Source organism: Naumovozyma dairenensis, chromosome 2 (genome assembly GCF_000227115.2).
Source record: "Naumovozyma dairenensis CBS 421 chromosome 2, complete genome".
NCBI classification, from domain to species: Eukaryota; Fungi; Ascomycota; class Saccharomycetes; order Saccharomycetales; family Saccharomycetaceae; genus Naumovozyma; species Naumovozyma dairenensis.
Genome location: NC_016480.1, coordinates 579555 through 604784, shown reverse-complemented (window position 1 = coordinate 604784; position 25230 = coordinate 579555). Strand labels below are relative to the sequence as shown.

Sequence of the window (25230 nt, the reverse complement as noted above, 5' to 3'; positions counted from 1 at the left end):
TCTCTCTTCAATTGTCATTGTCCAATACATAAGACAAAGGCGCTTTTCCACTATTTCCTCAAAATAAAAAGTCTATTCATTACGTACGTACGTACGTACGTACGTCCGTCAACAATTTTGTTCCTATTGGCTTCCATTGTATTTCCAACAACCAACTTTTACTCAGTGCAGGTCAAGGTTTTCATTTCTAAATTGATGGATGAAAACGATGATTCGATTTTAGGGGTTTTCCAGCCCTTGGTTTTTCTAAGACCTAGTTAGGGCTTAAATCCATTCGCCGGGTAATAGAGAAACTTTTTTCAAATTTCAAATCTTTCAGCTTTTTCAAGTTAATATAATATAATTGCTATATGTAGAATAAGAAAGTTTGAAAATTTGAAAATTTGCGATGAGCTTATTGTGTAAAAAAATTCTATACTGGAAGTATATAGGACTAAAAGGAATAATAACAATAATAAATAACGTCCATCGATAGAAGGGCACACGCACTCGAATTGTCAGAAAAAAAAATTATAATAACAAGTAAATATGGATATCTTTAGAGTGCTAACAAGAGGTGCTTCTGTCAAGAAGAAGGATAATAGTAAAAAGCAAAGTTCTGTTGATTATAGTTTAAGTAAATCGAATCATACAAATTTGAAAACTCCTGGGAAAAATGATAAACTAGCAAATATACAAATGGATAGAGAATTGGATTTCTTCAGAAATAAAAAAATATTCCATAAAGTTACTGATTCTAAACTAGGAGACAGTGATCAGGAAACTTTATCGAAATCTGAACCAGCAGTAGATGGAAACGAAGAAGATGAAACGGAAACATTCGATGTACAACCGAAAATTACAAATGCGAAAGATGCATTAGAATTACGTAAATCATATAAGGGGAACGTTACAGGTCAAGATATACCGTTACCAATTGGATCATTTGAAGATCTTATAACAAGGTTTTCATTCGATAAAAGATTATTGACCAACTTAATTGAGAATCATTTCACTGAACCAACGCCAATTCAATGTGAAAGTATCCCATTAGCTTTGAATTCTCGTGATATAGTTGCGTGTGCACCAACTGGTTCTGGTAAAACTTTAGCATTCTTAATACCATTATTACAACAAATCATCAATGATAAAGAAACGTTAGGTTTAAAAGGGTTAATCATTTCTCCAACAAAGGAATTGGCAAATCAAATATTTATTGAATGTATTAAATTATCAAATAAAATTTTCCTTGATAAAAAACGCCCATTACAAATTGCATTATTATCAAAATCATTAAGTGCAAAATTGAAAAATAAAGTTATAAACGAAAAGAAATATGATATTATCATTTCCACACCATTAAGATTAATTGATGTAGTCAAGAATGAAGCATTAGATCTATCTAAAGTAAAGCATTTAATATTTGATGAAGCAGATAAATTATTCGATAAGACTTTTGTAGAACAAACTGATGATATCTTGAGTTCATGTACAGATAATAGTCTTCGTAAGGCAATGTTTTCAGCTACCATACCATCGAATGTCGAGGAAATTGCCAATTCAATAATGTTAGATCCCATTAGAGTCATTATTGGTCATAAGGAAGCTGCAAATATGAATATTGAACAAAAATTAGTATTTTGTGGTAATGAAGAAGGGAAACTGATTGCAATTAGACAATTAGTTCAAGAAGGTGAATTCAAACCACCAATTATTATTTTCTTAGAGTCAATTACAAGAGCTAAGGCATTGTATCATGAATTAATGTATGATAGAATGAATGTTGATGTCATTCATGCAGAAAGGACTGCGTTACAAAGAGAAAAAATCATTGAAAGATTTAAGAGTGGTGACCTTTGGTGTTTAATTTGTACAGATGTCCTTGCTAGAGGTATTGATTTCAAAGGTGTTAACTTAGTCATTAACTATGATGTGCCAAGAACCGCACAAGCTTATGTCCATAGAATCGGTAGAACAGGGAGAGGTGGTCGTTCCGGTAAAGCCATCACGTTATACACCAAGCAAGATTCATTAGCAATTAAACCTATCATAAATGTCATGAAACAAAGTGGATGCGAAGTTGCTGAATGGATGAATAACATATCTAAGATTACCAAAAAGGAAAAGGAAGCCATTAAGAGAGGTAAAAGTCATACAGAAAGAAAACAAATTAGTACGGTCCCAAAAATCGATATTCTTAAGAAAAAGAGGAAACAAGAAATGATTCAAGCTTCAAAGAGAAGAAAATTGGAAGAACACCAGTGAATCTCTAATGCTATATATAGACTATATATATTGTAAAATCATTACAGATGTGGGTATGTATATACCTAGCTTATAGACAAATATATAAAGGAATACTAAAAAGAATATCCCAAAAATGTTATTGTTTTTGATATAAAATCCTAATGCAAAACATCGTGAAAAACTGCTAATACGCGATGGTATCAAAATGATAAAAAAACAATTTTAAGCATCAAACATCATCAAAAAAGTTTTGACGTCAAGGATCACCTTCTGATTAACATATCCCCTCGTCAAAACCCTAAGCACTGTTTAAATCATGGTTAAAGCTATCTGTTCATTTGAAGATTGTAGAGGTACTATTGCTACAGCTTCTAAAACTAGAACCATTTCCTTACCTAATACTGTTTTCGAAAAATTCCAATTATTAGAACGTAGAGAGAAAAGTGCTCAATCACAAGAAAAGCATGATTTTTTAATTGTAGAAGATGTTTGGGACTTCGATAATATTGGTGTCTCAAGAAACATCAGACCTGAAAATGATGATGATCCTAGAATCGAAATTACTGATGAAAATTTAGATGAAGTTGTCACTTTCGAACATAATGGAAACACATGGACCATTGAAAAATGTACTAGATACTTGATTTGTGCTGAATGTGATAAGGGTCCAATTGGTATCGTTTGTCAAGTTAAGAATGATAAAGGTGAAGAAAAAGTTGTGTACCTTTTAAGTTTAAGTAGTCTACAATTAGTGTAAAAACCCTGTCTAGAAGTTCTGGACTTTAGATAAACTATATATAGACAAACACATCAGCGTGTAATTTTCTTTTTATTATTATTTGCATATTTACAATTAATACATATTGGTTCTTCAGACGTTTTCAATTAACATGTTCTCACAGGGGACAATACTTGGTGATTCAATGTCTTCTTGTCTGATGTCCATAGTGCAGATTTTTAATATGGAATAGAAATTTAATAGTACTAAGAAACATCATTTATTAACATAACATAAAAAAAGAACGAAGTCAAGTACAGTAGGAAAAAGAACATACTAGGCCACTAAATAATAATAATCCCAACGATATGAGTGAGATAATATACGTGTCACCTCAACTGTATTTAATTTCTCAAAAGGATTGGAAAAGTGAAGCTTCAAAGAAAGGTTTCATACCAATTTTGAAAAATGATCTAGCAAGTTTTCAAAATAATCTAAATTCAATTAAAAATGGTATTCTGCTGACAACTTCAACTAAAAATGATAGATCAAATCATAACACGAATGGAATTACCTCCAATGTCATAGGAGGTAAAGAAACTGGTCAACTTTCAGATAATAACTCCACTCCTTCGTTATATCAACCATTGAAACAATTTTTACCAATATCTTTGAAACAACAATTATTCACCATATCTTTAAAAGGTATCCCATCAACATTGTTGCCTAAAAATATCGAACGATTCTTGAAAGACCTGGTTTTATTGGCAGGAGGTAAAGAATTCGTATTAGAATGTTGGAGTAATGTTTTATTTCCTGGTTTAGATGCGCAAGATCTTTTCATAAGATTTAATAAAGAACAAGAAGATAATTTTGTTAAAGTTATACAATGCTGGAAAGGTTTATTGAAAGCATCGCAAGATGATACAGAGGAGAGGCTGGATGTCCAGTTACACTATGATTCAAATACTAGCAAATTTATCAAAGATCATGCAGTGAAATTAGAATCAGATGCAGAGCTGCTGAAGCTTTGTGATAAATTCAAAGAGTTGCTATCATGGTTAAAGGAAAAATCGATATCAGACAAGAAAATCCTGAATGAAAATGACTTAGAAAATTATGATAGTGAATCAGCGCTACAATATAAAATCGATATGAATACACTGGGTGATTTACCTAGAAGTTCCTTAGACCAATTGTGTAAAGATATTATTGAGTTCAGAACCAAAGTTGTAAGGAATGAAAATGAAAAAAGGGTTAAAGAATCGCTTGAAGAATCTAGAAGAAGGAAGCAACAGATGTTAAAAACTTTTGCTCAAATTAAAAGAACTAAAGATAAGAACCCCACAAGTTTGGAAAATCAATCTATGAACGAAGAAGACGAAGCTGAAGATGATGTGGACCTGAACACAAATGAAGGTGACAAAACTTTGGATTTAACACTAGAAAATCAACGTTTGCAATCACTGAAGGAAGAAGCTGATGATAGATATAGAAAACTACTGAATGATTTGAATTCTATAATTGGACCTAGATTAGAAATTTTGAAAAGTAAAATTGACTCCTCCAAGAGTTATGAAGAGGAGTTATTACAACAGAAATCTATAAACCTGAAAACTTTAATCCATAATTCGGAAGATTCTTACTACGACCATCGTCGGTCTTTTAAGGAAAAAGAAGAGTATGATGATAGTATAAACAGAGAGAAATATGGTACTGAAGTCCCAGTTCCAGTCTCTGTCAGTAAGTCTATTCGTGTCAAACATGATATATCTTCTTCCCAGCCAAGCGCCGCAACTGGATCCATATCTGGTGAACAAGAAGGTAAACCGGAAGAAACTGTCGATGAAGTCAATATTAAATTTTCCTTTAAGAAAGCTATTGATAAGCATGTTGAGGCTTCCAGTGAGGATGAGTCTGCTCATGAAGTAGAGAAAGAAGCCCAACAATCTCTCGAATCTAACCGTCTCGAAGAAGGTGTTCCAGCAGAACAAGTGTTGACTTTTACTGACGACGAACTTGATGAAAGATTAGCCAAGTTGAAAGAATCTCGTGCCGTTGACGAATTGGTTAAGGAATATCTTGGCGTTTACGAGGATGATTTGGTTGAGTACATATTCGAAAATATAAAGGAACATAAAAGCAAAGCTATGTTAGTAGAAGATTTAAAGGAAACCTTCGATGAAGATAGTGTTGCCATGGTTGACGTGATATGGAGCAGAAAAGAATTAAGCAGTTAATTACAGGACAGTATATAATATAACGTAAAAAGCTTTATATGATATCTAAAGTCAAATACTAGCCACGTTTTATGGTATACAGAATATATTAGACTATATATATATATATATATAAACTTGTAATTCTTAAAAAAGAGATGATCCAATGCAAATATATACAGCCAAAAAAGGTATGCGCGTCAAAAAATCAAATGGTGTACATTAAACACGAAAATGGAAATTTAAAACTTTTCAGCATGAAGACAACAAACAGGCCAGTCAATTCTGAGAGCAATTAGTGATAGTGCCTGGTTACTAAAGGAAGAAGAACACTGAACCCTACCAGAGGAATCGCAGTTAACATTTTTTATATATTCCTCGAACACAAAACTCTTTTAACAGGCATTTAACAGGCGTTGAAGAATATATTAAGAGAGCATCATCCCATTACGCTTTTCTCATCAACTTGATATTTTCGAGTATTAAGGGACTAGGACCGAGTTAAATACCACGCACAAATGCTGTTTAGTTGGGTATTTAATTTTTTACTTCTGATACACATACTGCAGGCATCACAATTATCGAATATCAAGAATATTTTAAATGTCACAAATGTTAACATTCCTACATTAAACTTGACTGCCAGCAACGACGACACTTTTCAACTACTAGGTGATATAGATGGATTATCCTTCTATCGATATAAGGGCCAACAAAACTTCACAACAGGAATAATACCTGGTTCCAATTCCAATGGTTTAATATATTACTCTAACAATACCCTTATTCAATTAGAAGAACCTTCGAACGACACTTATATAGCAAAGATTACTCCTTTCGGCTCTGACTCATTTATACTATCAGGTACAGGATCTTTGTCAGGGTACTCATTAACCAATCAACTCCTTTATAATTTGACCACGTTATCAATCGAACCAATTTTCAACACTTCCATAGAAGAAGTCAAGACAATTTTAATTGATGATTCGTTAGTATATTTTGGTGGTAATTTCACTGTTCTCAATGGCACCTCAAATATCCATAGTCTTATTATGTGGGACTCTACAAGCTCTTCAACGGAATTTTTGAATTTTGGAGGATTCGGTGAAAATTCCATTATAAACTCCATAGTAAAATTGAATGACGATAATATTTTGTTCGCAGGTGAATTCTATACATTAGATGAACCAGATTTTTTGATTCAGAACACCACCTCTTCTCAAAATAACATATTTAACAGCACGACCGTTGATATTGGACAATTAGTTCCTTTAAGTGCCTCAACTTGGGATACAGGTGAAAGCACATTTGATTCTGATACTTTTGTTTGTCCTGATACCACTGAAGAATCTTGGATTCAATCGGGTACAACCGGTTCTTTAACTTGCAAGTTGCCATTTGAGGTAGCCCCAACTAAAATTAGAATCTATAACTCACCAAATGAAGACAATCAAGTTTCATTATTCAGGATCCTTACCAATGAGGCACAAGGTATTATGAACTTGACTTATATTGATCCAATAAGCCATGAACTAAAACATTGTGATGCTTTTTGTCCCTTATACAGCAAGGCAATACTTTCGCAGGCATATGCCAATACCACTTCTCCTTCCGATACAATTCATTTATTAGCCGATAACACTACTGATATTAAATGGACTCAAGAGTTTCAAGAATTTGCTTTCATCAATCAGATCAGTGTATCATCGGTACAATTTGTGGCTTTAGATTCATATGGAAACAACGTCGCATTATCAAGCTTTCAATTATACCAAAATGCCTATGCTGTCTTCGCAAATGACACTTTGAATGAACCAAATTGTAATTCGATTGAATCATCCTCTTCATCCTCATTGTCTGCAAACGATTGGGAAATGGGATTAACTGGTCAAACATATATCAGTACAACATATACTCCAAATCAAGATCCAGTCCCATATGTTTCCTTTTCACCACAAATCAAGTATCCAGGTCAATATTCAATTAACATATATACACCTGGATGTACACAAGATGACACTTGTTCATCAAGAGCAATTGTTAATGTAACTGTTTGGGATAGTGACGGTACTTCTATTTTAGCCACCGAATTGATTTATCAAAACAATAAAGAATTAAAATACGACGAACTATATTCAGGCTATTTAAGTTCGTCTCCAAGAGTTACTATTGAATATGTTTCTGGTTTATATGCATCGAATACCGTCGCCACTGTTGTAGCAGATCGTTTAAATGTGTTGATTGATTCCTTGGAAGTGCCTGGATTGACATCAAATGGTACGAATAACACTGAAATAATGAATCTAAACGGGTTATTACAATATCAAATATCTAACTTCTCGACTTCTTCGTCGGAAACAACTGATGTTAAAATTACTAACACCTCATTGAACCAGCTGTCCTTAGAACAATTCTCCAAAAACACATCTATGTATGCTGATTTATACGATGATAATACGTTGCTTTTAGGTAATTCTAATGGTGGTATAAAGGTTGTTAAATTAAATGAGAACATGGATATAGAAAGCTCAAACGAAGCGAGTCTTACAGGTAACACCGCCGGCTTCTCATCATATTCTGGTGGAATATTAGCCTATGGTGAATACAACTTATCTTCAAAAATTACGTATTTAGTAAACTATAATGGGACCTTTAATGAAATACCAAACTTCAATAAAAACTCATCAATTACCAATGTAGTAAATCTAACTATCCATGATACTGAATTACTAGTAATCGATAATCAAGCTATCTACAATGTCTCTTCCTCCTCGACGATAACAAATTCGTCTGCACTTCAACTATCGTTATGGTCTTCTGGGTCTAATCTTAATAGAGATACTGTATTCTCCGGTGCAATAGCTCTATTAGACTACACTGATTTAAATGGTTCAATTGCTATTGGTAATAATTTCACAGTTACCAATATCACGAACAATGTTTCAAGTACGAATTCATTATATACTGGATTATTTTTAAATGATTCATTGAGTATCTACGCTTCCAAAACAGATTCATATTCTGAACTTTTGTTTTCAAATGGTTACAGCGCTCCTTGGAGTTTTTTTGAAGGCATTAACTACATGGTATATTCCAGCCATCAGACAATGCTGGCTGTTGCTTCGTCAGACTTTAATAAAAATTCTGAACTTTCAATATTAAATTTAACGACTTTCGAGACTATTGCCAACGAGACACTTAATGTTAACTCGAAAATCAATGGTTTAATTAATTTTGAGCACAATTCAACATTGATTGTCGGTGGTAATTTTACAATCCTACAATCGAATTGCTCCGGCCTTTGTCTGTATAACTATGATTCGAATGAATGGTTGACTTTTGCTAACCACTCAATCAATGGTACCATTGCACAGATGGAATTAATAAATGGGACCCAGCTGTTGTTATCAGGTCTTTTCAACGCGCAAAATATATCTTCAGTAAACCTGGCAATCATGGATCTTTCAACCTATGCCGTTTCTTCCATCAAGATGGGAGATGCCAATATTCTTCAATCATTTGCAACAATTGGTGATAAAATAATAACATGGAATGGTATTATGTTGGAATCATATGAAAATGGAGCCTGGAGTACGATACAGAGTAATTTCAATTCATCTACCACAATTCGATCCATCGAACCTATTGGTTTTGGCCCAACTCTTCAAAAAAGAGATGGTACAGGATCTGCCGATGGATTCATTATTAACGGGAATATTTATGATACAGAATACGGTACAATCCAAGCGATGATATACAATTTTAAGGAATGGAGACCCTATTACATAATATCTTCTACGAATTCTCAAATTGCAGGGCAAATATTCATGAACCGTGATGATTCAGCACTATACAATTCACAATCCGTTCTACAAAACCCGAACAATGCAACTGTCACAACACCTTCATCCACTTCTTCGGGGACGCCGTCAGCAACACATTCATCACAACCGCACCATCAGAAGCAAGTTGGAAGAAAGAAGATAGACCGTGGGTTTGTTGTTCTTATCGGATTAGCATTGGCATTAGGAACTGTATCTTTACTCGGTATAATTGGACTCGTACTAGCATACATTTTTAAAGATGGCGATGGGAGTCATGATGCTCTAAACCCTCGTACTAACGAAGATGAGATGCTAGAGACTGTCCCGCCAGAAAAATTGATGAAGTTCCTTTGATTAGATTATCTAAAGTATTTAGATTGTACTCAAGTTGTATTATATAGACATTAAATAATAGTAATTTAAAAAATAATAAACAGTAATAAGAATTAATTGGAATTAACAAGACAGTTTGGTCTCATACAAAGTTATAACTTATCGAATCTTTCATCCAGTTATCACTTGTTATTGAGATTGACGTTTTTCGCAATAATATCAAAAAACGCCATTTATCGATTTTTTTTGCCTCGGAAAATGTCATTACGGTTAATGAAAATATTATGTTACACCAAGGTCAAGAAGAAAGATACATGTCTTTAAAAACGTCGATAAGAACAGCTCATCTCTTTGAAGTGGTCCCAAAAATAGAAACCAATTACAGTTATTGCATTGATTATCACACTTCCATTCTTTACTTGCCATTCAAACTGAGAAAAACAATGATAGCACCATCTTTAGTGCTTCTATTTGCGTTCTGTCTTTCCTTGACGAGGGCATTCTATTTACCTGGTGTTGCACCTACCACTTACCATCCCGATGATGAAATACCACTACTAGTGAATCATTTGACACCTTCTATGTATTTTCAACATAAAAATGAGGATGGGAAGACAATGAAAAGCGATAAAGAACGTTTCCTATATTCATACGATTATTACTATGATAGATTTCATTTTTGTCAACCTGAACACATTGAAAAGCAACCTGAATCCTTAGGATCTATTATCTTCGGTGACAGAATTTATAACTCACCATTCCAAATCAATATGTTACAGGATAAAACTTGTGTCTCACTTTGTAAAACCACCATACCTGGGAAAGATGCTAAATTCATCAACAAATTGATTAAGAATGGATTCTTCCAAAATTGGTTGATTGATGGTTTACCAGCAGCAAGACAAGTTTACGATAGTAGAACTAAGACAGAATTCTATGGTACTGGTTTCGAATTAGGTTTTGTTGATGTGGTCCAAGGTACCACTACGGGGGATAACGCCAACACTGTTGCTAAGAAACCAACTACCAATGAAGGTTTGGAATTAGATACACGTGATGCCAAGAACGTTCAAATGTTAAAGAATTTTGAATTGCCTTACTTTGCCAATCATTTTGATATCCAAGTTGAATACCATGACCGTGGTGAAAATAATTACCGTGTTGTTGGTGTTATAGTTAATCCTGTATCAATCAAACGTTCGACTCCCGGTACTTGTGAAACCAGTGGTGCTCCTTTAATGTTATCTGAAGATCAAGATAATGATGTCTATTTCACTTACTCTGTTAAGTTCATTCCATCAGAAACCATTTGGGCAACAAGGTGGGATAAATATTTGCATATCTATGATCCAGCTATTCAATGGTTTTCATTAATTAATTTCTCTGTTGTTGTATTGTTATTATCGTCCGTCGTCATTCATTCCTTATTAAAGGCTTTGAAAAGTGATTTTGCACGTTATAATGAATTGAATCTAGATGATGATTTCCAAGAAGAAGCAGGCTGGAAACTAGGTCACGGTGATGTTTTCCGTATTCCACACAGATCTTTACTGCTTTCTGTCCTTGTTGGTTCTGGTGTCCAATTATTTTTAATGATTATCTGTAGTATCTTCTTTGCAGCATTAGGTTTCTTGTCTCCAAGTTCAAGAGGTTCATTGGCTACTGTGATGTTTATTCTTTATGCATTATTTGGGTTTGTTGGTTCTTATACATCAATGGGTGTATATAAATTCTTCGGTGGTCCATACTGGAAAGTTAATATGCTTTTGACACCAATTTTAGTCCCTGGTCTTATTTTCTGTGGTATTGTAGCACTGAACATCTTCTTACTGTTTGTGCATTCATCAGGTGTCATTCCAGCCGTAACATTATTCTTTATGATTTTATTATGGTTTGTTTTCTCTATCCCATTAGCTTTAGCTGGTTCTTTGATTGCACACAAAAAATGTAATTGGGATGAACATCCAACCAAGACAAATCAAATTGCAAGACAAATCCCTTTCCAACCATGGTATTTGAAAACATGGCCTGCCACTTTAATTGCAGGTATCTTCCCATTCGGATCTATTGCAGTTGAACTTTATTTCATTTACTCCAGCTTATGGTTTAATAAGATCTTCTACATGTTTGGATTCTTATTATTCTCCTTCTTCTTATTAACATTAACCACTTCTCTAGTGACTATCCTAATTACTTATCATTCCTTATGTTTGGAAAATTGGATGTGGCAATGGAGAGGTTTCATTATTGGTGGTGTTGGTTGTGCTATTTACGTTTTCATTCATTCCATTTTATTCACCAAGTTTAAACTAGGTGGATTTACGACGATTGTTCTATACGTCGGTTACTCTACTATCATTTCATTATTATTCTGTATTGTTACTGGTGCTATTGGTTTCCTAAGTAGTATGTTTTTCATTAGGAAAATTTACTCATCGATTAAAGTCGAATAGAAGCCATATACAGTTGTTATCTATGAAGAGGTAGCCTCTCCATGCAAATAAGTATCTATCATGATGCTAACTAGTACAACACTTCATGTAAACAGCTACCTTCCCTTTATTGTAAAACAAAAATAAAAACAATACATGTATTCATATACGTATTTTAAATTGTATAAAGTAGACACGTTATTTATATGATAAACATAATCACACATTAAGTATAACTTCCTAACAAATGATTCGAAGAAAAGGTACTGTATTATTATTTACAATGAGCAATATGGAAGTATATAGAATACGTACAGATATTTCTTGGTAGAGAAACACCAATTAGACTGATAAAACGTTATTTCGCAGTATGAAGTTATAGTAATGAAATCCTTAGTTCATTTAAGGGTAAAACACCCCACCAGAAACTGTGCACTCGAAACCATTTCAAGCCCAGAATGATTCAGTTCCTGAGGTAATAATAATATAATGTTCATTCCGTTTATGTATCAATTGGGATCAACTGGCTGCGGCACCATTCATAAGACTTTTCGTTGTTGCCACAGGCAGGTGGTGGAGCATTATCATTTCCGAAAAAAATGTACAAATTGGTCTCTTGGCCCAGTTGGTTAAGGCACCGTGCTAATAACNCGGGGATCAGCGGTTCGATCCCGCTAGAGACCATTATTTTTTTTGATTTGAAATCCATATAACAATCACTAAAAATTTGGAAATTGAACGAGGTGAAAGGTTGATGATATTTACTTTTGCTGTTTTTTTGAAGAGGTATATTTTTTGCAAAAGGTGACAATAAACTGCTTCTTTGGTGAAAAATCTGCGTCATACGGTAAGTAGAATTCACGACGAAAGGGGTAAACCAAGATATACACTATGGATTCAACTGAAGGCTCTCCATCGAACGCTTTTGTCGAAGCGATTGCGGAAGATCCAAATAAAGTTAAACTGTTGGAAGAAACAAAATTATTAAGAGACACTTTAGATCTTCTTTGGAATAAAATGTTAGAACAGAGGGAGGTTTGCCAGAAATTAGACCAGGAAAATGAATACTTAAAAAATATATTAGCAATCTTATGACCTCAAGCAACGTCTTGGAGAAATAAACATCATGATTGTGCAAATTGCCTCAATTGCATTCAACTATATCATGTAAGGGATTAGTGATGCTTCTTCTTTCTTTTTCTTTGCACTTAGTTTCTATTCCTATTTTCTCAAATTTGTCATGTTTTTATATTTTCTTGACAAAAGTGACAAAATGTCACAAACATACAGGTATCAGGGGAGCTAAAATATACTCTATCCTTCTAAGATGATAACATGTCCCTCAATAAATACATATTTCAACCCAATCCAATCACAATCCAATTCACAACAGTAAATATACAACTACTGCCTAAAAGAAAGTCGATAATCATATTAGTTTTTAACAAAATTAAAAATGAATTTCTTAATTAATCAAGATGGAAACGAATTACATGACATGAATCATTATGAAAACGAAAATCAACGTTGTAGCGTTGTGCCAACCTCCAAGACAAGTAAGATACGTTCACAGGTAGATAGTTCTTTCAAACTAATAACTCTCAAAAAGAATACAGAAAGATTATTTAAATATCTCGAAGAGGAGAACAGAGAACCTAACGTGAAACCTCAACCAAATCAAAATTTAAGCTTACGAAGAACCAGATATAACTACACTTTTCCAAATTATCAACAAAATTCAAGCATAAGGAAACTATCCATTCCCAAGAATGATTCCGGTTTGACATCTATAATTAACGTTATTGCTGAATCCAAGAAAACTAACAATAATCTTAATTCAATACATGAAGTTGTTCATCGAACTTATGATTGCGCTCCATTTTTCCATGCTTACAATTATGAAAATAGATTAGGTAAAGATGATTATACTGGAATCTTGAAAAATATTATAGATGATGAGTTTAAAGAATGTTATCCTGTTTTCCCCAGAGAATTAGAATTTAGAAGAGTTGAAAAAAAACTGAGAAGGATAGATTATTTTTTATACTATTTTCTCAATATTGATAGAACGAAATTTTTTGAATTGGAAGAAGAAAGATCTCTGTTTTATAATTCTTCAATAACGGCACATACCTCCTCTTTAGCTTATATGGATACTGAAGAACAACAAAATGAAGATGATATTTTAGATAATGATGATACCTTATCGTCAATTAGCTCCATGTTAAATACCGAGAACGCTAATAATCATGGTCGGAATGTATCAGGAAATAATCTAAGCGTCTAGTTTACATATAACAAATATATGATAGAATAGAAAATAGGAAAAATTGATGATATACTATACAAAACAAAATATATTTTTGAACATTAAAGCTATTTGGGTTATGAATATATAGGATTTGTGGGGAAAAAGACCAGATACGGTCTTAAAATTACAGCCGGTAAGAATTAAAATGCAATGAGGACAATAAGAAGAATGTCAACTCGATATGTCAAAAAATAAAAATTTGCTTTCATCCTCTCATTCATTTGAATCAGTAATACCCTTTTCTCCAATAACATAGACGCATTCCCTTTCTGGCATATCGGGAGAATCTTGCAACTTGGCAACTCTTTCATCACCTCTACCTTTCCTTAATAAAATTCTTGTAGCAGATGCATGTGCTAATACATGACCTCCAACTGGTTTCCTCCCATCAGCTGATGCAAATAAAGCAGAAGCACCTGGATCAGATTGGACTTGATTAGTCATAAAGACAGCGACATTAAACTCTTCTGCCATTCTATTTAATCTAAAAAGATGTTGGTTTAATTTCTGTTGACGTTCATTTAATTCTCCTCGACCAGTATAATCAACTCTAAAATTTGCCATTATAGAATCCATAATGACTAATCTGTATTCCCCGGAACTTAATGCTTCACCTAATTGTTCCACTAATTCCATTTGATGTTCACTATTTAAAGCTCTTGCATATGAAACATTTTCCAAACAAGAATCAGGATCTAAATCATAATTTTGAGCAATTTGTTTGATTCTTTCAGGTCTAAATGTACCTTCTGTATCAATATATGCCACTTTCCCTTCAGCACCCCCCATTTCTCTAGGTAATTGAGAAGTAACGCATAGTGTATGTGACATTTGCGTCTTACCACAACGGAATTCTCCAAATACTTCAGTAATACTCATTGACATTATACCTCCACCTAAGATGGAATCTAATTGTTTGGAACCTGTTGATAATGCAAATACTTTCTGTCTAATGTCTAATTGTACCGTTGCAGGAATGAACCCAACTTTAATTATCTTATTTGCCGCTTCCTTAATCTTTTCGACTTTCACTTCTGAAAGGCCCTTGATTTTACAGTAGATGTCTTCTTGTAGTAGATAGTACGGTCTATTGGTTATTGCTATTGCTCTTGTTAGTTTTATGTCAAAAACAACTAAGGAAGAAAAAAAAATAATTGGTATACATACATTAACTGTAAAGATGCCACCTGTTTTCAGTTTTTGTAAATCAGAGGCATTAATTCCATGATTTTGTAATTCATCTACGCTAATAACAGTTTTATCTAAATCAGATTCTTCGATTTCAGTGGTTGCAGACATTTTTCCTGGATAATAAGAGGTCAGTTTTCTAGTATCCCAGCTTAATTGGTTTTTTCCTCCCTAACAAAAGTATCCGGAACTAACAATGTATTAACTTCTCTTGTCCCTTATGTTTTGGTAGTTTGTATGAATGTTTATATGTTACGCGTCTTCTTATTCTCTCATCTCTGGGCGGCTATTTGCATTGACGCGTCTTCACCCCCCATATTTATCTTCTTTGTTAAAAGTTATTTGAATGTATCACAAACAACCTATGTGACTGAATATATATATAGATAGATATAGATGTAGATGTAGAATATAGATCAGTGAATTAGTAAATAAATAAATAAAATAAAATAGGTAACAAGATACATGGATTAAATTTGAAAAAAAAACACTCTACTTTTCTCTCTCACCTTCATTTTTTGTCTCAATTTCTGAAGGCAAAATCTTGCTTCTTGAAATCCCAAGTATCCTCTTGAATTCTACCTCTCAAAGTTGGAGTTTCAGTACCTTTCACATACACATCTTCAAATAATATTGATAATTTTGGTTCTGGTGCAGCTGCAGCGTCAGCCAATTCCACTTGTTCATCGACATATTTTCTTGCAGATTTATCGTAGGCTTTAATTTCTTCATCTGTAGCAATATCTAATTCTAATAAATGCATTTTCAAACCTGCAATGGGATCATTCTTTGATCTCATGTGTTGAATTTCATCTCTTGTTCTATAAGTGGTACCAGGATCAGACATGGAATGGCCACCATATCTATAAGTTTCATACTCTAATAATAATGGGCCTTTACCAGAAAGGCACCAATCTTTAGCAAACCTAGAAGCTTGATACACAGCAAGAATATCCATCCCGTTAACTTTGATACCAGGAATGTATTGACCACGTTTGAAATATTCAGTCATGGCAGATGATCTTGAGGCAGAGGTCCCCATACCATATTTATTATTTTCACAGCAAAACACGACAGGTAAATTGAATAATTTAGCCATATTAAATGATTCAAAAACTTGACCTTGATTTGATGCCCCATCCCCATATAAAGTGAAAGAACAAGCATCTTCATTCTTATATTGATGAGCAAATGCTAATCCTGCACCTAGGGGAACCTGGGCACCAACAATCCCATTCCCTCCATAAAATCCTGGAGCATACAAATGCATGGACCCACCTTTCCCAAAGGATACACCAGCTCTTCTCCCCATCAATTCCGCTAAGACAGCCTTCACGGAGGCACCTCTCATGAAAGTAAATCCATGACATCTATAAGATGTAATGACAGAATCTAATTTAGTAATGGCATTTTCAATACCGACAGCAATGGCTTCTTGACCCACTGATAAGTGACAAAATCCTCTAATTTTTTTGGCTTTATATAGGGCATCACATGCCATTTCCATTCTTCTAATGATTATCATATCTTTATACATTTGTAATAGTGTGGATTTGTTGGTTTCAAACGATAAATTGGGGATATCTAACATGTATCCTTCGAATGAATTCTCAGATAAGTTGATGGTGACTTTATCTTTTGAAGATTGTTGTTCTTGGTCTTGTTCAATGGATTCGTTTTCCTCTTGTTCTGGTTGATCTTGCTGTTGTTGCTCGGATGTTGCCGTTGACTCGTCTGCGTTGGTGGTGGAAGCCATTGTTCTTCTAGTGTATTGATTATAAGTTGTTTTGAGCATAATGGAAGATGACGATTGTGTGATGGGTATTGATGCTGAGAATAATCTTCCCTTATTAATTAGGGAAGGTCTGATCCTTGAAGTCCACGAACGCATAGTTTCTTCTAGTCTCTTCGTGCTTAATGTATATCTGTACGTATAGAACCAATACTCCTTGTAATATGATCAAGACTATCTGACGAGTGCAATTGAGTATTTGATGTTTCTTGAACCTTCGAAGCTATATATGGTAGACGATGTTCCCCTGTATTTTTTATCTGTGCCTTAATTAATATCGTTTGATATATATGAAATCACTATAAAATATTCTAAAATGGTGAAGTTAAACTTTATCCAGGGTAACATCTTAGCTGAATCTGTAACTACTTACGGGCGAACATCCAATGGGTGACACTGAGAGCCAGAGGTCCATGGTTGAAATGATTCAGTGAATAAATGATTCGGATGATTACTTGACTTGACTAGATTGCACAAACAAAATCTTTACTTTTTTACGCTGTTTCTCGAGTTCATGTTGGAAAAAAAAACGTTCCTTTAATTGCATGAAATACTGTCATTATTTACATACGTCCAAACCTTCGACAGATACGTCTATTATGGTAATCTTGTCAACGCTATTAAAATATATGGCAGGAAGATAAAATACGATTGATAATCTATTACAACTGGATAACGGCAAGTTATTTTTTTTTTAGAATAGATAAAGCATGTTAGATAGAGATAGATAATAAAGATAATAGAGAAAGTAAGAGAAAACTATATATATATATATATATGTATGGTGCGCTACGCAAATAGCGGAAGTATGGTGTTATCGAGCTGGTGAATAAGGGAGTGGGTTAATGAGTTATAAGTTATTAGAATTTATTCATTAAAAGTAAAAGAAAAACCATGGTTCTTTAGAATTAATATTTTTCAGTAGTAAAATTTACGGGTGTTCAGTTATTAGTATTAAGATTATTTTGGAGGTTGGTCTTCATTAGCTTGGGCATCTTGTTGTTGTTGTTGAGCCTGTTGCTGTTGTTGTTGTTCTTCTTCCTGACCAGCTTCTGACATGTCAGAAGTCCATAAGGTTAGATTGTCTCTTAACAATTGCATAATTAAAGTACTGTCCTTGTAGGATTCTTCTGATAGAGTATCTAATTCAGCAATAGCATCGTCAAAGGCTTGCTTGGCCAAATGACAAGCTTTATCTGGAGAGTTTTGAATTTCATAGTAAAAGACAGAGAAATTCAAAGCTAAACCTAGACGAATTGGATGTGTTGGGGGTAGATCAGTAGTAGCAATTTCAGAGGCCTTCTTATAAGCTTCCAAAGAAGAAGTAGTAGCATTTTCTCTGACATCTCCGCTAGAGAATTCAGCTAAATAACGGTGGTAATCACCTTTCATCTTATAGTAAAACACTTTGGATTCACCAGTACTGGCAGATGGGATCAAATGAGAATCTAACACTGAAAGGATATCGGCAGAGATCTTAGTCAATTCAGTTTCAATCTTAGAACGATAAGAACGAATCAATTCGACTTGATGTTCTGATTTTTCCTTGGATTCCTCCTTTTGTTCAATTGATGAAACAATTCTCCAAGAGGCACGACGAGCACCAATGACATTCTTGTAGGCAACAGAAAGTAAATTACGTTCTTCAACAGATAATTCTTGACCAGAAGATGCAACATCTTTCATGTTTTCAACCATTTCTTCATAACGTTCTGCTTGTTCAGCTAATTTAGCTAAATAAACGGAATCTTCACGACTTGCAGACATTTTTTATTTTTATTTCTTGATTAACTTCGTTTGTTTGTTTGTTTTTGTTTTGAATTGTTTAAGTTGGCTGACTTTCTTGTTTGAAATTCTTGTCTTGTCAATTTGTGCAAATCAATATCTCCTTTATTTTTCTTTATCCGAATCTTATACGTACGTTCGAGACAGATGTTCCGATCAAAAGTATCTAATTTATATTCAGAGTGAGAAAAAAAGTTATCTTATCAAAAGCCTGAAAATATCCACGTTTTAAAATAATAAAAGACGAGTACGTAAAGATTTAATAAAGTTCAATTAATCTTCCAGAAACTAATCCAGTTGTTTTTATATAATGTACGTATGTACGTGTATGAAAATCTTGCATGCACGTAAGAAATTACAGGACATAAATAAAGAAGCAAGCCTTTGGAAATTCAAGGAAGTTCAACTTTACATCAATTCAGTTCAAATCAAATTCAATCCAGTGCAAGTGAAAGAAAAGCTTGAGGATGTCATAAAGTTAGATATCCCATTCTTGTTTGTTTTGCATGTTTATCCGCGTTATCATCAGCAAGGTGTTACGCGAAATCCTTTTCAACACTGATTAAACTTTAAACGGCCTGGAACAAGAAGATATTTTGGCGTATTGCGGACAAATTTTGTAGGCAGAGAGACGTGTCCTCCCCTCCTTTCCTGCAAAAGCATTCGAGGGAATCCTCCTGCCCCCCCCCCCCCTGACCAGGTGGAGGTGCGGTTCCACCAAGCCTCCAATATATTCCGCCTATTTTAAAGTTTCCGACCCAATTGGGTAACTATTCTTCTTTTGGAAATAACTGGGACCCGCCCCTTCATTGGAGCCCCGGATTTTTCTTTTTTTCCACTGACAAAAGTGGAAGCCAGAAAAAATAGGGATGCGAACACGCCACTAATGAAACACCCGTCACCCCTACAAAGACAGTGGAAGCCCATCTCTCCTAAAGTATATCCGTCTAACCACATAAGGGTAACCCTCCTGGATACGTTGGAAATGTTGGTCTATAAAGTTGGTATGTACTAATATATATAATAACGTCACAATAGGAACTGGATAATATTGACACTTCCTAGCCCTTTCAATAATCATCTAGGCTATCAAAGATAACCTTTTCTTTCTCCAAAAATACCATGAAATCTCTCCATAAGTTATCACCCTTCTTAAGAACTTCTTTGTTGCCAACTAAAATTAATCCATTCTTGGATCTCGTCAATGCAACATTCAATCTCCTTCTATCACGTAGAAACCCAATCTTATTCTCTGGGTTGTTTCTAACACATGAAAAGATAATGAAATTCTTTTCATGACCTTGGAACGAATCAACAGTCGCAACATGTAACCCATTAATAATGTTAACCGTATGTGATTGAATATCATTACCTAAAGTGTGTTTAGAGTTTAAGAATTCTGCTTCATCTGTTTCTTGTTCCATGGATCTACCATATGGATTCACTACGGGATCAGCAACCAATAGCTCTGATAATAAGTCACGTTGAGCTGAATATGGTGTAATAATACCAATCTCTTCATGTTTAACATTTTTCTCCAGGATTAACTTATACAAGATCTTGAGGATATCTTGGCATTCATACTTGTTATTATAAGTGAATGCTTTAATACCATTTTGTCTATTTTCAACTGTACTTTCATAGCCATTATTAGATTGGTAAAAAAATAATGGGTGTTTGATATTTGGTAATTGCTTTTGTTCTGCTGTGACCCCATCTTTTAATTCACCATAATAAAATTTGTGAATTGGGAACTTACTAATTTGGGGATGCATTCTATATTGTGTATCTAGCATATGAGGTTGTTCATATGTTCCATTCGCTAGAATTCTTTCGAATAAGGACATTTCTAAATGAGGAATATTGCTAAAACTTGATAATTGCTTTTCATCACCAACAAATACAAACTTTTTAATCCCAGGTAAGGATAATGGGACCAATGTTGATGCTTCAGATGATTGTGTTGATTCATCCATAATGACCACAGGTAATTCTTTTATCACTTTCAATTGACGCCCACCTGCTGTAATGTTTGTAGTGAAAATGATTTGAGTTTGAGCAACTAATTTATTCGTAATACTTGTCTTTTCTTGATAATATTTATTATCTTGGTTTTTAGAAACTTCGTCTCTTCTACCAAAACGAAATTTATTGGCAATATCTTTCATCTCTGGTGATAATCTTTCATAAATCTTATTATGTAAACATATTTTACCTAATGGATGATCGGGACCATACTGACTTTCCTTTTTATCTGATAAAATTCTTAAGATCTTAATATTTGGTCTACTTTCCATAATTTTCTCAGCAATGTTATCGATGGCAATATTTGAGGCAGCTACACATAAAATCGGGAAACTATGGAAATTTTCAATTAATTGTAAAATAATCTCTTCGATAGTTGACGTTTTACCTGTCCCAGGTGGACCTTGGATAACTGTAATACTATTATTTAAAACATGTTGTACTGCTAACTTTTGAGAATCATTTAACGTACTTCTATTAAACTTCAATTTATTATTGAAAATAAGTTGTTTTATCGGTTTTAAACCTAGTAATAAGTCAATAAATTTAGGATTCTTAATTCTTGTCATGGCAAAAAGAATTCTATTCGCTTGTGCTGATATAGGTAATAGTTTAAATTGATCAGATCCACTTCGCGTTGGTAATGATAATTTATTCCATGAAAATAATTCTAATAAAAGTACAATTTTATTTTTTTGTAATCCGACTTCCTTGATGAAAGAATACCAAACAAGAGATTCATCATGAGATGATAACATTAAAGGTTGTCTCTCATTGAATGGGACTTTAACTACTTGAGCTAATGCCGGTGGAATAAGTTTTTCAATTTCTGGATTATTATGTCTATCAAGACTAACAACAAATACTGTTTCATTTTTATCCTTGGACCATGTAATATCAAAATTTTGAATAAAATCATTCTCTAACTTTTGTTCTAAAAATAATGCATACGAAAATTCGTCACAATATGTCCTTAAATCAGGGTATGTTAATTTTGGTGTATATTTCACAAATTTTTTAATGGGGACACCTTCCTCTAAAACTTCATTTGTATATGAAGGAGTTGGTGATTTCCCTTTTGGGTTCCTTTCTTTCTTATGTTGAATTGGAGGAATTGGTGTCTTTTCTTTCGTATTGTTCTTATTACTTCTCGTATTTTGGTTTTTTCTATTTTGACCTTTTTCTTTATTTGACGGTATAGGAATTAATTCCTTCTTTTGGTTACCATTTTGCTTTATCCTTGTTGGTTGAGGACTAGAAATTGAGGCAGTAACACCTTCCTTTTCAGGAAGAGCATTATCCCATCCACTACTCCAAAAGTCCTCATCTATGGGTACAACTGGTTTAGGGTTTGATTCCGTATGGCCCTTCTGATTCACATGTTTCTTTGATATTTGCTTAGTTTTTTCAACAGCTTTTGATGTTTTTTTCTTGGCATTCTTAGTATTTTGAACTGTCGGCTCAAGTATAGATTTGGGCATATTTTTAACTTTTTTAGGTGCTTCAAAACCTTGTGCCCATCCAGTACTCTTAGTAGTATTACTGTTCTTATTTTGAGGATTCGTTGGCATAGATGTTATTGTAGTTGGTTGCTTGGCATTTTTCTTATCAGTAACTTTTGGCCCTTTATGCTTACTGCCTTTAGTACTGATATCTGGGGTGATAGCTCTCGACGTGGGATTAGATTTTGTTTGTTTCTGGTTCGGCTTTTGTCTTGTGTTAGTTCTCTGAGCTGGATGTTGAATTATTGGAGATGGTGAAGAAGATTTGGATGAGTTAGTATTACCTAATGATAAAAAGTTCCCCGTACTTGCAACAGAGGCGACATTTTCATTTGAAGGTGCCAAGAATTGAGCTGCGAAATCTGATTTTGTCGTTGCTTTGAAACCTTTGAATGATTTTAAACTCAAATTACTTCCACTTTCGATAGTACTATTCAATTTTTTAGTTTTGAGAGCTTCTTTATCTAGCTTTTGTAAAAATGTTAATGGTTTTTTCTCTTTCTTCTTTCCAGCTGATGATGATGAGGCTGATTTAGCACCACCACGTCCACGTTTCTTTCCTCTCCCAATTTTCCTTCCCCCACCTTTCCTCTTAAATTTCGAAGAGGACGACGAGGATGTTTCCTTGATACCTAGAAAAGTATATAAAAACTTCCCTGTTTTTTCAGAAACAAATTTTGAACTGTCTTGCTTAGGATCATCTTTCAAACAATTATCACAAAGTATTAGCTGCTTATTAGTCAGGTTAACATTCAAATTTGATTCGTTGCCACATCTCTTACAAGAACAGTCTCTAACTTTAGTATAATTATCCCAATATTTTAAAATGGCACCATTCGATAGACTATAAGAAGTTTTCGGTTTTTCGTTTATGTTAAATTTTTTTTCAACGCAGGAATTACAAATTAATATTATATCTTCACCACCTATTCTAATTATCTGTAATTGGTGGATATTATTATTATCTTGACATTCTTCACAATTTAATTCTTCATCATCTTCAATGGATTTAACTGTCTTATGTCTTGTTGAATTCAAATGTTTCATCATGGATTCTGCATCCAGAGTTTCTTGACATGTTGTGCATTGAAACTTCGTCATTGTCGGAGATATTCAATGTAGGAGTGCAGAAACTTTTTTTCTTAATTTAATATTTAGCAATGAACTACGTTATTCGTATCGACAAATCTCGATGCTGTAAAATTTCAGTAAGTTCCTTCTCTACAGTACTTACGTAAAAATGTTAGCTTACTTAGAATCGATGACGAGATGAAATTTTTCATATATGTAAATATTGAGAAAAACTCCGCGTGGTCCTGAAATTGAAATGGCACATGTGTCTAATGACATAAGTAATAACGTTCCTGTTAACTACGCCAATAGGCATATTGCATAAAATGCCTGTAAACTAGTCTGTTCCCATTCATCCAATAATCAGCTTCTAAGTGTTACATTTCACAACATGCAAGTTTCGATAGCATTCCTGAAAATATGGCCAGAGTAAAGCGTTACCAGTGTATTATATAAGATATAGTGTGTCTGTCATCGTGAATATTCCAAATATTTAAATTTTAAATTTGGGACTATTTAACATTGTTCTTTTCACATTCCTATCTTTTTTTTCTTTAGGTTAGGTTAAATTAGATCCTCATTCAAAGCCAAATCAGATTAAATATAGTCTGTAAAATATGCTCCTCTTATGACAACTAATTATTTTCAGGGCCTATAAGAAATCTTAAACGAAGAATAAAAGATGTACAAAAAGAGCTGCAAAATAAGATATCCTATGAGTAACACTTGAAGAGCCCATCATATTTTTTTGTTTCAAGAATTTTTGATTAATAGTGGCGACGGATTATTTGTTTATTTTTACTTGTTCAAATTTTATTTTCAAATAAGAAAAAGAATTAATTAGAATAAAAGAAGAGAAGATAAATTTTGAAACTGTAACCTCACAATTTCAACAAATTACTTAGACAAGCTCGCTCAAAGTTTGTTGCAATAGTACATAAACCTAACTCATTTACTATTGCACATGAAGCATTGAAACCATTGAAGTATGTACTGAGGAAAATAGTAACTTAGAAAAGTGCCAATAACTTCTAAACTACGATTTCATTAGGTTTAGTCATTAGCCTGTTCATGGTAAAATTTGAGGTGACATCTTTACATTTTCATGTTTTGTTAGAAGCTACTATATATTTTTATTATTAGGTTTTTCTATTTAACAAGATAGTGTAAATATCCTCGTTGATCTCTGCATCATACTTTTAGGAAAAAAGTTATTCACTGATATATTTTTAGTCATTCCTAGGAATTATAAAATGACTAGTTGTAAAATAAAAAATTCAGCTACTTACGTACCTACGTACGTTCTGTAGCTATCGATAATCGAATAATTTTCTATTTCAAGTTACTTTCTCTATTTTGAGTTACAAAGTCTCGGAGACCCGCGATGTTGAGAAAACAGGACCGGTTTCTCGGAGAAAAACTTCTAGAATTACTTGTACGTACGTACGTACGTAGATAGAATTCTATCCGCTTATAGATTTGACAGAAAGAAGGTCTTCTAAATAAGGGGAATGTTGACTCATGAAAGAGAAATGGCATTAAGTATATAAAGCTTCCAAAGAAGAAGACCGTGAGCACCACACACATGTAAACAGGTGCACTTGTTTCCATAGTTAGATAAAGACAGAAAAATGTCGACATTTTCTTCAAAGGATTTCAATGTAGGTGAATATTTTAAATCACGGCCTCAGTATCCAGAAGAATTCTATAAATTTTTGCAACGATATTTTCATTCAGATACTGTTAATGATAATGATGATGATGATGATGATGATGATGATGATGATGATGATGATGATGATGA

At 33.6% G+C, this 25230-nt stretch overlaps 11 protein-coding genes and 1 non-coding gene across 12 annotated transcripts in view; 8 read left to right on the top strand and 4 right to left on the bottom strand.

The window, feature by feature from the left end:
- Positions 1–528: 528 nt before the first annotated feature.
- Positions 529–2244, top strand: ROK1 (RNA-dependent ATPase ROK1; the record flags this gene model as incomplete). The annotated part of the gene is made up of 1 exon (XM_003668471.1): positions 529–2244. One exon carries the CDS (start codon positions 529–531, stop codon positions 2242–2244), a length of 1716 nt encoding a protein of 571 aa, XP_003668519.1.
- A 298-nt stretch (positions 2245–2542) lies between these two features.
- DSS4 (guanine nucleotide exchange factor DSS4) lies at positions 2543–2983 on the top strand (the record flags this gene model as incomplete). Its single annotated transcript, XM_003668470.1, has 1 exon — positions 2543–2983. The coding sequence occupies one exon, from the start codon at positions 2543–2545 to the stop codon at positions 2981–2983; it is 441 nt and encodes a 146-aa protein (XP_003668518.1).
- Positions 2984–3312: 329 nt separating this feature from the next.
- On the top strand, positions 3313–5184 carry SNU71 (Snu71p; the record flags this gene model as incomplete). The annotated part of the gene is made up of 1 exon (XM_003668469.1): positions 3313–5184. The coding sequence occupies one exon, from the start codon at positions 3313–3315 to the stop codon at positions 5182–5184; it is 1872 nt and encodes a 623-aa protein (XP_003668517.1).
- A 497-nt stretch (positions 5185–5681) lies between these two features.
- Positions 5682–9341, top strand: RAX2 (Rax2p; the record flags this gene model as incomplete). Its single annotated transcript, XM_003668468.1, has 1 exon — positions 5682–9341. One exon carries the CDS (start codon positions 5682–5684, stop codon positions 9339–9341), a length of 3660 nt encoding a protein of 1219 aa, XP_003668516.1.
- A 263-nt stretch (positions 9342–9604) lies between these two features.
- Positions 9605–11773, top strand: NDAI0B02370 (transmembrane 9 family protein; the record flags this gene model as incomplete). The annotated part of the gene is made up of 1 exon (XM_003668467.1): positions 9605–11773. One exon carries the CDS (start codon positions 9605–9607, stop codon positions 11771–11773), a length of 2169 nt encoding a protein of 722 aa, XP_003668515.1.
- A 589-nt stretch (positions 11774–12362) lies between these two features.
- NDAI0Btrna12I lies at positions 12363–12436 on the top strand. Its single transcript has one exon. It is a non-coding gene; the product is annotated as a tRNA-Ile (tRNA).
- Positions 12437–13208: 772 nt separating this feature from the next.
- ISC10 (Isc10p) lies at positions 13209–14039 on the top strand (the record flags this gene model as incomplete). The annotated part of the gene is made up of 1 exon (XM_003668466.1): positions 13209–14039. One exon carries the CDS (start codon positions 13209–13211, stop codon positions 14037–14039), a length of 831 nt encoding a protein of 276 aa, XP_003668514.1.
- A 237-nt stretch (positions 14040–14276) lies between these two features.
- On the bottom strand, positions 14277–15362 carry DMC1 (recombinase DMC1; the record flags this gene model as incomplete). Its single annotated transcript, XM_003668465.1, has 1 exon — positions 14277–15362. One exon carries the CDS (start codon positions 15360–15362, stop codon positions 14277–14279), a length of 1086 nt encoding a protein of 361 aa, XP_003668513.1.
- A 412-nt stretch (positions 15363–15774) lies between these two features.
- On the bottom strand, positions 15775–17142 carry PDA1 (pyruvate dehydrogenase (acetyl-transferring) subunit E1 alpha; the record flags this gene model as incomplete). The annotated part of the gene is made up of 1 exon (XM_003668464.1): positions 15775–17142. The coding sequence occupies one exon, from the start codon at positions 17140–17142 to the stop codon at positions 15775–15777; it is 1368 nt and encodes a 455-aa protein (XP_003668512.1).
- Positions 17143–18003: 861 nt separating this feature from the next.
- BMH1 (14-3-3 family protein BMH1) lies at positions 18004–18810 on the bottom strand (the record flags this gene model as incomplete). The annotated part of the gene is made up of 1 exon (XM_003668463.1): positions 18004–18810. One exon carries the CDS (start codon positions 18808–18810, stop codon positions 18004–18006), a length of 807 nt encoding a protein of 268 aa, XP_003668511.1.
- A 1088-nt stretch (positions 18811–19898) lies between these two features.
- ECM32 (RNA helicase) lies at positions 19899–23456 on the bottom strand (the record flags this gene model as incomplete). Its single annotated transcript, XM_003668462.1, has 1 exon — positions 19899–23456. One exon carries the CDS (start codon positions 23454–23456, stop codon positions 19899–19901), a length of 3558 nt encoding a protein of 1185 aa, XP_003668510.1.
- Positions 23457–25057: 1601 nt separating this feature from the next.
- The window catches only part of TMT1 (trans-aconitate 3-methyltransferase), a gene marked incomplete at both ends in the record, with an annotated part of 981 nt that continues 808 nt past the window's right edge, over positions 25058–25230 (top strand). Inside the window, one exon of the mRNA XM_003668461.1 lies at positions 25058–25230. This exon is cut by the window's right edge and continues 808 nt beyond it. Coding sequence (XP_003668509.1) covers positions 25058–25230 — 173 coding nt within the window.